The 13630-nt window shown below is 42.1% G+C and overlaps 1 protein-coding gene across 6 annotated transcripts in view; it reads right to left on the reverse strand.

The window, feature by feature from the left end:
• The window catches only part of LOC138648709 (uncharacterized), a 131407-nt gene that overhangs the window by 99984 nt on the left and 17793 nt on the right, over nucleotides 1-13630 (reverse strand). For 5 of the 6 annotated variants that reach the window (XM_069738540.1, XM_069738536.1, XM_069738538.1 and 2 more), the window contains exons 11-18: nucleotides 12118-12319; nucleotides 11392-11522; nucleotides 7810-7935; nucleotides 5604-5805; nucleotides 4979-5157; nucleotides 4517-4624; nucleotides 3476-3677; nucleotides 474-652 (exon numbers count right to left, since the gene is read on the reverse strand). In XM_069738540.1, the coding sequence (XP_069594641.1) occupies nucleotides 474-652; nucleotides 3476-3677; nucleotides 4517-4624; nucleotides 4979-5157; nucleotides 5604-5805; nucleotides 7810-7935; nucleotides 11392-11522; nucleotides 12118-12319 (1329 nt within the window). The remainder of the gene's footprint in view (nucleotides 1-473; nucleotides 653-3475; nucleotides 3678-4516; nucleotides 4625-4978; nucleotides 5158-5603; nucleotides 5806-7809; nucleotides 7936-11391; nucleotides 11523-12117; nucleotides 12320-13630) is intronic. The other variant, XM_069738541.1, reaches the window with a different exon arrangement.

Here is a 13630-nt window from a genome sequence, read left to right on the forward strand (position 1 = left end):
TACTTGTGACCAGAACAGTCAATCAGCCTCCTCCAAATGAAAAGCAACTTTCCAATTTGAGGTGTTCTTCTTAGAACTAGGCTGATGGCTTCATTTGGCGGAGACAAACTTGTCATAATACTATATAATTACTATTTATACTACGATATTACTATATACACAAAATCATGTCCCCAACAAGTTTTAAAGTATAGATAAAGTGGCCAACTCCTTTAATCTAATGAGTATATAACCTTTAAACATTAGGGACATGTGATGTGACGCGTTGTCCATGCTCATATCGCGTGACCTAATGCTCCAATTACAGAGATTAGGCCTTATTCATATTGAAGCAGAAAACCCATTTAATGAATATTCTTGAAAAAAGGGAAAGTGTCTGCTTTATAAATATATCTACTGCAGTAAAGCAAAAAACAATGCATCCAGTATCTCAGAAAATGAATAAGTTACAGATATATTTATGTCTCCTATACCTGTATAAGTAGATTCCACAGAGCTAATTTCTGAGATTGTATTAACAGATGCTACATCTGTTTTAGTTATTAAAGAGTAAGGACCCATGTAGTCTGTCAACGATACCAGAGATTGATCTTCAATGATGGTGTCTGTGGTTAGGTCATACTGGATAATATTAAAGCCAGCGATGCTGACCCTGAAATTCAGAAAAACATTATTGTAGTTAGTGTTGTCCGCGAAAGTGGTGCCAAAGTAAAATGCTATTTCATTCACATTTGTATCGTGAAGTCATTCACCTCAATGCATAACCTGTGGGGGTTCTCTAGCATCGCGCACCATATGTTCTGTCTTCTAGAAGCCCCCAGGCAGCAGGGACTGAATGCAACTGTAACCAATGCACCTCTCTAAAATGGGTCTACTTTTATTATCATTCAAAATATTATATAATTATATACACCATATTCCAAATTATTATACAAATTGGATTTAAGTGTCATAAAGATTTAATTGTTTTGTTTTTCAAATAAACTCATGGATGGTATTGTGTCTCAAGACTCAATGGATCACTGAAATCAATCTTAAACACATGTGATAATTAGTTTTCCAGGTGATTCTAATTAAAGGAAAGCTACTTAAAAATGATGTTCCACATTATTAAGCAGGCCACAGCTTTCAAGCAATATGGGAAATAAAACGGATCTCTCTGCTGCTAAAAAGCGTTAAATAGTGCAATGCCTTGGACAAGGTATGAAAACATTAGATATTCTACGAAAACTTAAGAGTGATCATCATACTGTGAAGAGACTTGTGATTGAAACAGAGCACAGACAGAATTCATGCAGATAAAGGCATAATGAGGAAGGTTTCTGCCAGACAAATTCATTGGATTAAGAGAGCAGCTGCCAAAATACCACTACAAAGCAGCAAACAGTCATTTGAAGCTGCTGGTGCCTCTGGAGTCTCTCGAACCTCAAGGTGTAGGATCCTTCAAAGGCTTGCTGTGGTGCATAAACCTACTATTCTGCCACCCTAAACAGTGTTCACAAGCAGAAACGGTTGCAGTGGGCCCAGATAGATATGAAGACTAATTTCCAAACAGTCTTGTTTACTGATGAGCAACCCTGGATGGTCCAGATGGATGGAGTATTGGATGATCGGTGGATGGCCACCATGTCCCAACAAGGCTGCCACGTCAGCAAGGAGGTAGAGGAATCACATTTTGGGCCGGAATCATGGGGAAACAGCTGGTAGGGCCCTTTAAGGTTCCTGAAGGTGTGAAAATGACCTCTGCAAAGAATATAGAATTTCTGACTGACAACTTTCTTCCATGGTCTAAACAGCAGAAACATGCCTTCGGGAGCAAAATCATCTTCATGCTGACAATGCACCATCTCATGCTGCAAAGAATACCCCTGAGTCATTGGCTGCTAGGGGCATAATAGGAGATAAACTCATGGTGTGGCCACCATCTTCACCTGACCTCAACCCTATAGAGAACCTTTGGAGAATCATCAAACAAAAGATCTATGAGGGAGGGAGGCAGTTCACATCAAAATAGCAGCTCTGGGAGGCTATTCTGACTTCATGCAAACAAATACAAGCATAAACTCTCCAAAAACTCACAAGTTCAATGGATGCAAGAATTGTGAAGGTGACATCAAAGAAGGGTCCTATGTTAACATGTAACTTGGCCTGTTAGGCCATGTTCACACAGTGCGTTTTTTTCTGTGGAACCGCAGCGTTTTTGCCGCTGCGGTTCCGCAGCTGTTTTCCATGCAGGGTACAGTACAATGTACCCTATGGAAAACAGGAACCACTGTGCACATGATGCGGGAATCGGGAAAAAAAGCCGCGCTGAATAGCCGCGGTAAAAAAGAAGTACCATGTCACTTCTTTTTTCGGAGCCGCAGTGGTTCTGCACCCATAGACCTCCATTGTGAGGTCAAACCCGCAGTAAAACCCGCAGATCAAAAATATATCTGCGGGTTTTATTGCGGTTTGTGGTGCCGAACCGCTGCAGCAGGAAGTGCGGGGAAGCGGGCGGAAGTGCGTGGGCGGAGTGTGGCTGCCCCGATCCCACCCCCCATGCTCCGATGCCCCCCCCCCCGTGCTCCAATGCCCCCCCCGTGCTCCGATGCCCCCCGTGCCCTAATCTCCCCCCCTTATACTTACCCGGCCTCCCGGTGTCCGTCCGGCCGTCTTCTCCCTGGGCGCCGCCATCTTGCAAAATGGCGGGCGCATGCGCAGTGCGCCCGCCGAATCTGCCGGCCGGCAGATTCGTTCCAAAGTGCATTTTGATCACTGAGATAGGTTATATCTCAGTGATCAAAATAAAAAAAATAGTAAATGACACCCCCCCCCTTTGTCACCCCCATAGGTAGGGACAATAAAAAAATTAAGAATTTTTTTTTTTCCACTAAGGTTAGAGTAGGGGTAGGGTTAGGGGTAGGGGTAGGGGTAGGGTTAGGGTATTTTCAGCCATTTTAACCCTAAAAAACTTCCTAGAAAACACACAGACTCTGCATAGAAAACTGCATAAAAAAACGCATCAAAAAAACGCACCAAAAAAGCACCAAAAAAAGGACCTGCGTTTTCTGCAAAGAGCTGCGGTTTCAGTCCTGAAAAAAAAAGGAGGGAAATCAGGAACGTGTGAACATACCCTTAGGAGGTTTTTGGAGTTAAATAGCTTTTTTGTTCAGTGAATGTGACCTCCTAATGCTGCAAATTCCACAAATGAGCATTTTCAGTTCTTTAAAACCAAATGTTTAGAGATTCTACTGTGCCTCATAATTTGGAGCAGTGCATTGTGAGTTTGTATTCATTTTGGAGATTATACTGTTATCATTGGGAGGTTTCTTCAATAAAATTCGATGTATAATCTAACGGGTGATGACTTTTATTAGACTGACTGTCATTTGCACCAACCATTTAGGAAAATCCAAGAAAAATATTTGCATAATAATTTGGAACCAAAATCTCCAAAATCTGTCTTTTAAAGTTAAAAACTTAGTGCGGGTACCTGTACTGTAACTCGGGGTCTAGTGGTCCATTAAAATAAGAATGAGTCTTTGTTCCATCACCCACATGAACCCCTATCTTTTTTGACTGCGCAAATCTTGCAATCAGTTCTTCCCCAAGGATGGAGGTGACATAGGTGTCGGTCAGCTTGTTCTTAAAATCGTCATAGGTTTTCGATAATATCCCCTGAGGTGGTTGGTCAGCTAAAATAGAAATAGGAGTTTACATTTTTTTACATAACTGGAAACAAAAGGGACAAGAGCCCTCATAACATTAGAGGTAGAAAACCATGATGGTACAATCCTTATAAATTGGGCTCACCTACTACCTGGTACCTTTTCTAATACACGGCAGCAATCTTATAAAGGATATGAATGGTTATAAAGAGGTGCTCATTATAACCATTTTTCACTTAAGAGATGAGGATTCTAAACAAGGGTCCCCCACTATGAATTCAGAATTCCTAAATAATATGTATGTATAGAGTGTTTTAAACTAGACATTTAAATGTGATGTTCTTAGTGAAAATTTTCGTCACAATGTGTGAGCCCATCTGCCATGTCTAGGACTCTACACAAACTGTATACTTGTATAACATAGCAATCACCTCTGAGCGCTTCTCTGACTGTGATGGGCAGGATCAGCATTGCCCACTTATGGAGTGGAGGAAGAGACCGCTCTATGAAATGAGCTGTCCCTGTAGGCCAAGGATGTGCTAGAGAGAGAAAGCTGTAAGAAAAAGCCAGCTCTGTCATGGAGTGCATGGGCAAGGGTGAGAGCTGTCCGGAGGTGAACTAACGGAGGAAGAGTTCCATTGCAGAGTGTGAGGGAAATTATGGAGGCTGAAATGTGGCCTGAACATTGTTCATTGTACATTTTTTTGTTTTGCAACAACTGTGTTCCAAAAACTGTAAATATGGTAAAGTTTAAGGACTATGCCTCTCATTGAGTGAAGTTATCACTTCTCACAGGCTGTCTTGTGAATGCTTTTACATTGCCATAAGAATATAGTCCCCAACCAGGGACATCCTACAGCTCTTACCGTTCATCTCTGTTGTTACTACGGCAGCATACGCCACTATGTCTCCATACGAAGCATGAAAAGGTGAGAACTCAACAGATATTACACCATGTTCATTGGGTTGTGAACCTGTAAATTAACATAGTATCATATTTTTATATTATTTGCTATACTTCATTCTCCTTAAAAACTGATTTTATGCTAATTTCAGCTTTAGAAGGACTTAAGAGTAAAAACATGTTGATCATCTATCCACAAAACACAGTTGACTGTAGCCCCCGACCTTGAGAGCCACAAGATCTCTAGAGTTTCTGAGCATACCATACTTCTTTCCTACAGCCATTGTATAGAGATGAGATGCAAATAAAATGGTGTTCATCCAAGCTGACGCTGATTTCAAAGTTTATGCAGTAAAGCAAAAAAACAATGCCTCCTATATCACAGAAAATGAATAAATAATATATATGTTTATGGGTCATATACCTGTGTAAGTAGATTCGACTGAGCCAATTTTTGAGATTGTATTAAAGGAAGTTAGACTTGTCTCAGTTGTTAAAGAGTAAGGACCCATGTAGTCTGTGAAAGATACCATAGATTGATCTTCAATGATGGTGTCTGTGGTTAGGTCATACTGGATAATATTAAAGCCAGCGATGCTGACCCTGAAAATCAGAAGATGATTATTGTAGATAGTGAGGATTATTAAAGGAGTGGCAAAGTAAAAACATTTACTGTCACATTCATAGCTAGAAGTTGCAATTTTACTAATAAGCAATCACCCCCTTTATGAATTGGTAGGTTGTGAGTGGTTGTCTCATCATTACTGTGCATCGGTGTTGCCATCATCTTTATTATATGGGTTTGCTGCATCTTGATGCCCTTTCTGTCTATGATAATATCTTCTAGGCCCCCCAGGCAGCAAGACCTGGGTACAGCTTAAACCTCTGCACCCCTATGAAATAACCAATATATTTTACTTATTTCACCATGTATTATTATTGTTTTTATCTTTATAAATACAATCTACCAGTACTTAGAAAGAATTGGAATAAAAATAACAACGTCTTGTTCTCTGAAGTTTTTAATGTTACATATATAGTGATAGTACCTGTACTGTAACTGGGGATCCAGTGGACCATTAAAATAAGAATGAGTCTTTGTTCCATCACCCACACGAACACCTATCTTTTTTGACTGAGCAAAACTCATGATCGATTCTTCTTCGAGGATGTAGGTGACATAAATGTTGGTTAGCTTGTTCTTAAAATCATCGTATGTTTTAGATAAAATGCCATCGGGTGGGCGGTCGTCTAAATAGGAAAATTAAAAATTTACATTAATTTACCATAATAGGCACAGAAAGTGAGAAGGACCCTCATGTAGAAAGCAGCAAACCATCACTGTGTGTTCTTAATAAATTGTGCTCCTCCACCATCTTCTTCCTTTTTTACTACACACTTAGCAGTCTGGCTAAGAGGTGAGGATCTTAAAAAGGGACTCCCATTATTAATTCAGAATTCCCAAGTAGTCTATATGCAAAAGTCTTGTATAAACTACAAATTTAAATGTGAGTTTTTTTAGTGAAGATTTGGATCACAATGTGTAAGCTCATCTGCCATGACCAGGCAATCTCATTCAGTTAGTACCCTATACTAATGTTATACCTCTCTTGGACCTAAACCTCCTTCAGATGTACTTAGTATGGATATTGCGGCAGGTGGACTCACTCAGCTGCTCCCCGAGGTAGACACAGGAACCCTTCGTATTAAAGTCTCTGGGTGGTTTATTGCTTCATAAACCACAAAGCAAAGTAATAACACAAAACAGCCTTTCTGGCATAAATGAAAATAAAAAGTCTATACAAACAGTCCTTCCCAGTAAGGCTCCAGCCCTATGGGATGCAACACACTTCAACTCCAGAATTCCTTGCCTGAGGAGGTAGTGATGGCGAAATCAGTCGAGGGGTTCAAGAGAGGCCTGGATGTCTTCCTGGAGCGTAATAATATTGTGTCTTACAGTTATTAGGTTGTTTAGAAGGAGGTAGATCTGATGGAATATAGGCTGATCTGGATGGACAAATGTCTTTTTTTGACCTTGCTAACTATGTTACTATGTGTTAGGTCTCGAGTTCCCACTTCTGCACAGGAGGAATCTCGGGCCGTCTCCGCTGCGGTCTCCCATTCCTATCCAGCCGCAGTGGAGTCTGCTCAGCAGGGACGTCGGTCCCAGCGTCTTGCTCGGTCTCGCTCTGTACAGAGAGTTACTGCTGCTTCTTCAGCTCCTGCCATTAAAGTCAGTGCTGGTCAGCAGCGAGCGGACTTCTCTGGGACTAAGTCCTTATTTGCGCACACTGAGCATGCCCAGGGCAAGATCTCCCGTTGGAGATCGAGGGTCATGTGCTCAGGATCTGCAGCGCATTCCATTGGTCCTCTTGGCAGGTCTTGGAAGGGCAAAGTTTCTGTGGCCACTTCCTGTCCTGCAACTATATAAACTGTGCATGACCGCACGGCCATGCGCTAGTGTACAATTATTATGTGTGTGTGTAGATGGATGTATGTCGATGGATGAAAGCTCCTAAATATCCCTCCCTAGAGTTGTTGATTGCTCGCGGATGATGGTAGCTCTCTAGCGCCCCACTATCCATCTGTATGTTACACACATCACAGCGTCCTTTAGCTGTGCCTGCCAGTACGGCGCTGTGCGCTTGCCTTGCGCTTTCCATACCCAAGCCTGGGTGGTTAGTGGCGTCCGTCAGTGCGGCATCGCACGCACTCTTGTGCTCTTATATTACTGTTAAGGTTCTTTTCACACCCAGTTGCGGTGTTGTGCCAGCAAGGGTCTAATCGGACTTCAATCCCTTTTGGGGTTAAGTTCGCTGACTACTTGCTCGCGCTCTATGTGCGGTACCGCGGTCCTGTGACTTAACAGGATCGCTTTCTTCACGTTGGGTGAGGTTTAACCCGAGTGTTTATACTTTTAGTACCGCCATATAGTCTGCCATTTACTAGCAGCGGGTTTCGCCTGCACGGTGGACCCCGGACTGCGAACGCATCTATATCATCTTTCTTGGTGCGTTCCGCCAGTCCTAACACTATGTTAACTCCTGCCAGAGCTTGCGTCTGGAGACTTCATTCCTCCAAACAGAGATGAAAAACACAGCCGTTGGACATTTAACTATGCCAGCCACACCCTTGAGATAGTTATATGGCGAGTGGGTGTCCCTCCCTTGTCTCACCTACTCACCAAAAACCCCAGACTCTTGTAATGACTGGTAGAACCCCCTTCAGCATATAGTATTCTGGAGAGAAACTTACCGGTCATTTCTGTTGTTACAACGACAGCATACGCCACTATGTCTCCGTAGGAAGCATGAAAAGGTGAAAACTCAACAGATATTGCACCACCAGATGGATCAGTCTGAATGTTGCTATCTGGCAGACCTGCATAAAACATATTTATAGGATTGAGAAATATGTAAATTATCACAGTAATATATTTTTATATTCTTTACTTTAAAATCCTTAAACATTGAACTAGTAACAATAACAGTAAGGCTACGTTCACACTAGCGTTGTGCGCCGCTGCGTCGGCGACGCAACGCACCGAAAAACGCGTGCAAACGCACGCAAAAACGCTGCGTTTTTCGACGCGTGCGTCGTTTTTTGACGAAAATCGGACGCAAGAAAAATGCAACTTGTTGCGTTTTCTTGGTCTGACGCTAGCGTCAAAAAAAAAGACGCACGTGTCGGAAAACGCAACAAGCAAAAACGCATGCGTCCCCCATGTTAAACATAGGGGCGCATGACGCGTGCGTCGCCGCTGCGTCACCCGACGCTAGCGCGACACACACTAGCCGAACGCTAGTGTGAACGTAGCCTTACCAATGTAATATTTTTATAATACTCATGAAAACAAGAATCTATATAATATATCTTATCAGAGATAAAATTCGCTTCATTCTCCTCCTGGTCTTATATTCAATTCTCAATAAACTCAATTCACAGATAAAATCTGTCTTCAGTTAAGGTACCTTCACACATAACGATATCGTTAACGATATCGTTGCTTTTTGTGACGTAGCAACGATATCGTTAAGGAAATCGTTCTGTGTGACAGCGACCAACGATCAGGCCCCTGCTGGGAGATCGTTGGTCGCTGAGGAAAGTCCAGAACTTTATTTCGTCGCTGGACTCCCTGCAGACATTGCTGGATCGGCGTGTGTGACACCGATCCAGCGATGTCTTCACTGGTAACCAGGGTAAACATTGGGTTACTAAGCGCAGGGCCGCGCTTAGTAACCCGATGTTTACCCTGGTTACCAGCGTAAAAGTAAAAAAAAAAAACACTACATACTTACCTACCGCTGTCTGTCCCCGGCGCTCAGCTTCTCTGCACTCCTCCTGCACTGGCTGTGAGCGTCGGTCAGCCGGAAAGCAGAGCGGTGACGTCACCGCTCTGCTTTCCGGCCGCTGTGCTCACAGCCAGTACAGGAGGAGTGCAGAGCACAGCACCGGGGACAGACAGCGGTAGGTAAGTATGTAGTGTTTGTTTTTTTTACTTTTACGCTGGTAACCAGGGTAAACATCGGGTTACTAAGCGCGGCCCTGCGCTTAGTAACCCGATGTTTACCCTAGTTACCCGGGTACCTCGGGATCGTTGGTCGCTGGAGAGCTGTCTGTGTGACAGCTCTCCAGCGACCAAACAGCGACGCTGCAGCGATCGACATCGTTGTCGGTATCGCTGCAGCGTCGCTGAGTGTGAAGGTACCTTTAATACAGATTTTCACATAAAATTCTGTGGAGAGAGGAGATGAGGAGAGAGGATTATGGGGCCATTAAGCATTAGATTAGAGACGGGTAACGTGTTGTTTATTTTTACCTTTGATCTAACACTCCACTTACAGATATTCTTTATTTTTATAGAACCAGAAAACGCATTTTATTAATTGTACCTTACAGTATATATGGAAAGTGTCTGCTTTATAAATATAATATCTACTGCAGTAAAGAAAAATGTCTCTTATATTTCAGAAAACTAATCATCTTTTTAATGAGTATCTTATATATGGAAAGTGTCTGTTATATAGATATCTACTATAGTAAAGCAAAAAATCTATATCTCAGGGATACTAATAAATAAGAAATATATATCCTACCAGCTTAAGAGCCCGGGCATAGTAACTAACTGTGGTTAGTTATAACAAATTATAATGATTATATTGCACATAAAAACATTTCACATCATATATTCAACACTGCAGATTTGCAACACAAATTAAATAAATGATTACCCAGGCATTGATAGTATTTCATTTTCAACTCATTCAAAAGCCTTTTCATAAACAAAATTTTTGTTTTTTCCTTCTGGTGCAAAGATAAACAGATTTTTGGCAGTTCCAACTCTTGAACAGGCCACGGAAAGTTGACCATGAGAAAAGCATAGAGATCCCTGCTACTTTCAAGGACTGTGACTGAGCTTTGTAAGTGGACATTGCAAATGCCAGTCGAACTGGAAAATGGAGGTGTTTATACTGCTCCTGCGCATTTAATATTGTGGTCTTCAAAAAACAAAAATTTTGCTTCAACAAAACAGTGCTGACGCATGCGCAATAGCATCTATCTAGCAATGCTCTCAATCTGCACATGCGCAGCCCACTGTGTTCTGAGGACCAGTGTGGGAACGCGCACAAGAAAAAGAAATTGTCACTGTTGAACTTAGCAATGCCCCCACACACTGGTACACGGAACACAACCGGAGCCATTTTGTTGAAGCAAAAGGTTTCTTTAACACAATATTAACTCCTTAACGACAGCCTATTTGACTTATAACAGTGGCAGTTAAGGGGCCTTATTCCTCCTACATCTCATGCTCTTTCTTTTTACACGGCATTTTTCTGCAGCACAGCTTTTCTCCTTTTTAGTCGCCTCCTCCGACAGCACCTTACACTCCTCTTCCATGTACAATTGGAAACAGTTGATCCTGAGAGAAATTGCACTTATTGCAATAAAGCGTATCATATACATAGCCGACTTCTTCTGCAGCACCACCACACTTTTCTCCATTTTACCTCGTTCACACATTATTTGGTCAGCATTTTTCCCTCAGTATTTGTAAGCTAAAACTTGGAGTAAAACGATCAGAGGTAAAGTATATTAGAAACTCGCCACCACTTCTGTATTATTCTCCCACTTGTGGTTTTGGCTTATAAATGCTGAGGTAAAATACAGACCAAATACTGAACATGTGAATGTGGCCTTATACACAGCCTCCACCTGCAGCGCCTCCCTCTTCTCTATACACAGCCTCCTACTGCAGCAGCACCGCACTTCTCTAATTTTCCCCCTCACACCTGTCATTTTGACCTCACAACTATCGTTTACTGATCCCTCCACTATTTTCCCCTCACTCCTCTCATTTTCCCCTCACTCCTCTCAATTTCCCCTCACTCCTCTCAATTTCCCCTCACTCCTCTCATTTTCCCCTCACTCCTCTCTTCCCTTCACATGTGTCCAGCAACTTCCTGTTATGAGCACAGTGGTGTAATCCATGAGGCTCCTCACTTTCCCTTGACATATTGCCTCACAGGAGCACCTACATTCTAGACATGATGGAGCTAGATGTGGCCTGTTCCTGCCGTACACTGATACTCTGAAGGTGGCGGCCCTGATTGTAGCTCGCAGCGGCTGGGACGTTGCAGCCGGTGAGTTTTGTAGGGTAGCTTTCGAGGTGAATGTGTCTCCGCCCGTGTGCGCCAACAACGTGGGTCGTCTGGACGGGGCGTTGCATGTGGAGTGAGCGTGGCTATGCAGAGTGGGTGGGGCTATGTAGAGTGGGTGTGGCTTGATAAATACACACACACACATACATACACTCAGCTTTATGTATATATAGATTACCTTTTATATTTGTCTCAGTTATTACAGAGTAAGGACCCATGTAGTCTGTGAAAGATAGCAGAGACTGATCTTCAATGATGGTGTCTGTGCTTAGGTCATATTGGATTATATTAAAGCCAGCGATGCTGACCCTGAAAATCAGAAGATGATTATTGTAGATAGTGAGGATCACTAAAGGAGTGACCAAGTAAAAACATTTACTGTCATATTCATAGCTAGAAGTTTTGCATCTCAATACATTATCTGTAATGGCTGTTCTCAAAACATTTTATGACATTTTCTGCTGACTGTAAACCAGACACTGTGCACTACCTGTGTGTGACCAGTGGCCTATACAAGCCTTATTTGGGTGCAATTCTAATACTAAGCAATCACCCCCTTTATGAATTGGTGGGTTGTGAGCAGTTGTCTCATCAGTATCATGCATTGGTGTTGGCACCATCTTTACTATATGTGTTTGCTGCATCCTGATTTCCTTTTTGTCTATGATAATACTGTATCTTCTAGCCCCCCAAGGCAGCAGGACCTGAGTACAGCTTAAAGCTCTGCACACAAATAAAATAACCAATTTATTTTTATTTATTTCACCATGTAGTATTATTGTTTTTATCTTTATAAATACAATCTATCAGTACTTTATGATGACCCAGCATGAAAAGAATTGGAATAAAAATAACAACATCTTGTTCTCTGAAATTTTTAATGGTACATATATAGTAATAGTACCTGTACTGTAACTGGGGGTCCAGTGGTCCATTAAAATAAGAATGAGTCTTTGTTCCATCACCCACGCGAACACCTATCTTTTTTGACTGAGCAAAACTCATGATCGATTCTTCTTCGAGGATGTAGGTGACATAAGTGTTGGTTAGCTTGTTCTTAAAATCATCATATGTTTTAGATAAAATGCCATCGGGTGGGCGGTCGTCTAAATAGGAAAATTAAAAGTTTACATTCATTTACCATAATAGGCACAAAAAGTGAGAAGGACCCTCATGATGTAGAAAGTAGCAAACTATCACTGTGTGTTCTTAATAAATTGTGCTCCTCCACCATCTTATTCCTTTTTTACTACACACTTAGCAGTCTGGCTAAGAGGTGAGGATCTTAAAAAGGGACTCCCATTATTAATTCAGAATTCCCAAGTAGTCTATATGCAGATGTCTTGTATAAACTACAAATTTAAATGTGAGCTTTTTTTTAGTGAAGATTTAACATAAAAGCATAGTAACATAGTTATAAGGTTGAAAGAAGACTAAGCCCATCTAGTTCAACCCATAGCCTAACCTAACATTCCCTAACATGTTGATCCAGAGGAAGGCAAAAAAAAACAATGTGGCAAAGAGTAAGCTCCATATTGGGGAAAAAATTCCTTCCCGACTCCACATACGGCAATCAGACAAGTTCCCTGGATCAACGCCCTATCAAGGAATCTAGTATATATACCCTGGAACATTATACTTTTCAAGAAAGGCATCCAGTCCCCTCTTAAATGTAAGTAATGAATCACTCATTACAACATCATACGGCAGAGAGTTCCATAGTCTCACTGCTCTTACAGTAAAGAATCTGCGCCTGTTATTATGCTTAAACATTCTTTCCTCCAGACGTACAGGATGCCCCCTTGTCCCCGTCTCAGGTCTATGGTTAAAAATATTTGGATCACAATGTGTAAGCTCATCTGCCAAGACCAGGCAATCTCATCCAGTAAGTACCCTATACTAATGTTATACCTCTCTCTTGGACCTAAGCCTCCTACAGATGTACTTAGTATGGATATTGTGGCAGGTGGACTCACTCAGCTGCTCCCCGAGGTAGACAGAGGAACCCTTCGTATTAAAGTCTCTGGCTGGTTTATTGCATCATAAACCACAAAGCAAAGTGATAACACAAAACGGCCTTTCTGGCACAAATGAAAATAAAAAGTCTATACAAACAGTCCTTCCCAGCATGGCTCCAGCCCTCTGGGTTGCAACACACTTCAACTTTAAGGTACCGTCACATTAAGCGACGCTGCAGCGATCTAGACAACGATCCCGATCGCTGCAGCGTCGCTGTGTGGTCGCTGGAGAGCTGTCACACAGACAGCTCTCCAGCGACCAACGATGCTGAAGTCCCCTGGTAACCAGGGTACACATCAGGTTACTAAGCACAGGGCTTAGTAACCCGATGTTTACCCTGGTTACCAGCGTAAACGTAAAAAAAGTAAAACACTACATACTTACATTCTGGCGTCTGT

The sequence above is a fragment of the Ranitomeya imitator genome, chromosome 9 (assembly GCF_032444005.1).
Source record: "Ranitomeya imitator isolate aRanImi1 chromosome 9, aRanImi1.pri, whole genome shotgun sequence".
Taxonomy (NCBI): domain Eukaryota; kingdom Metazoa; phylum Chordata; class Amphibia; order Anura; family Dendrobatidae; genus Ranitomeya; species Ranitomeya imitator.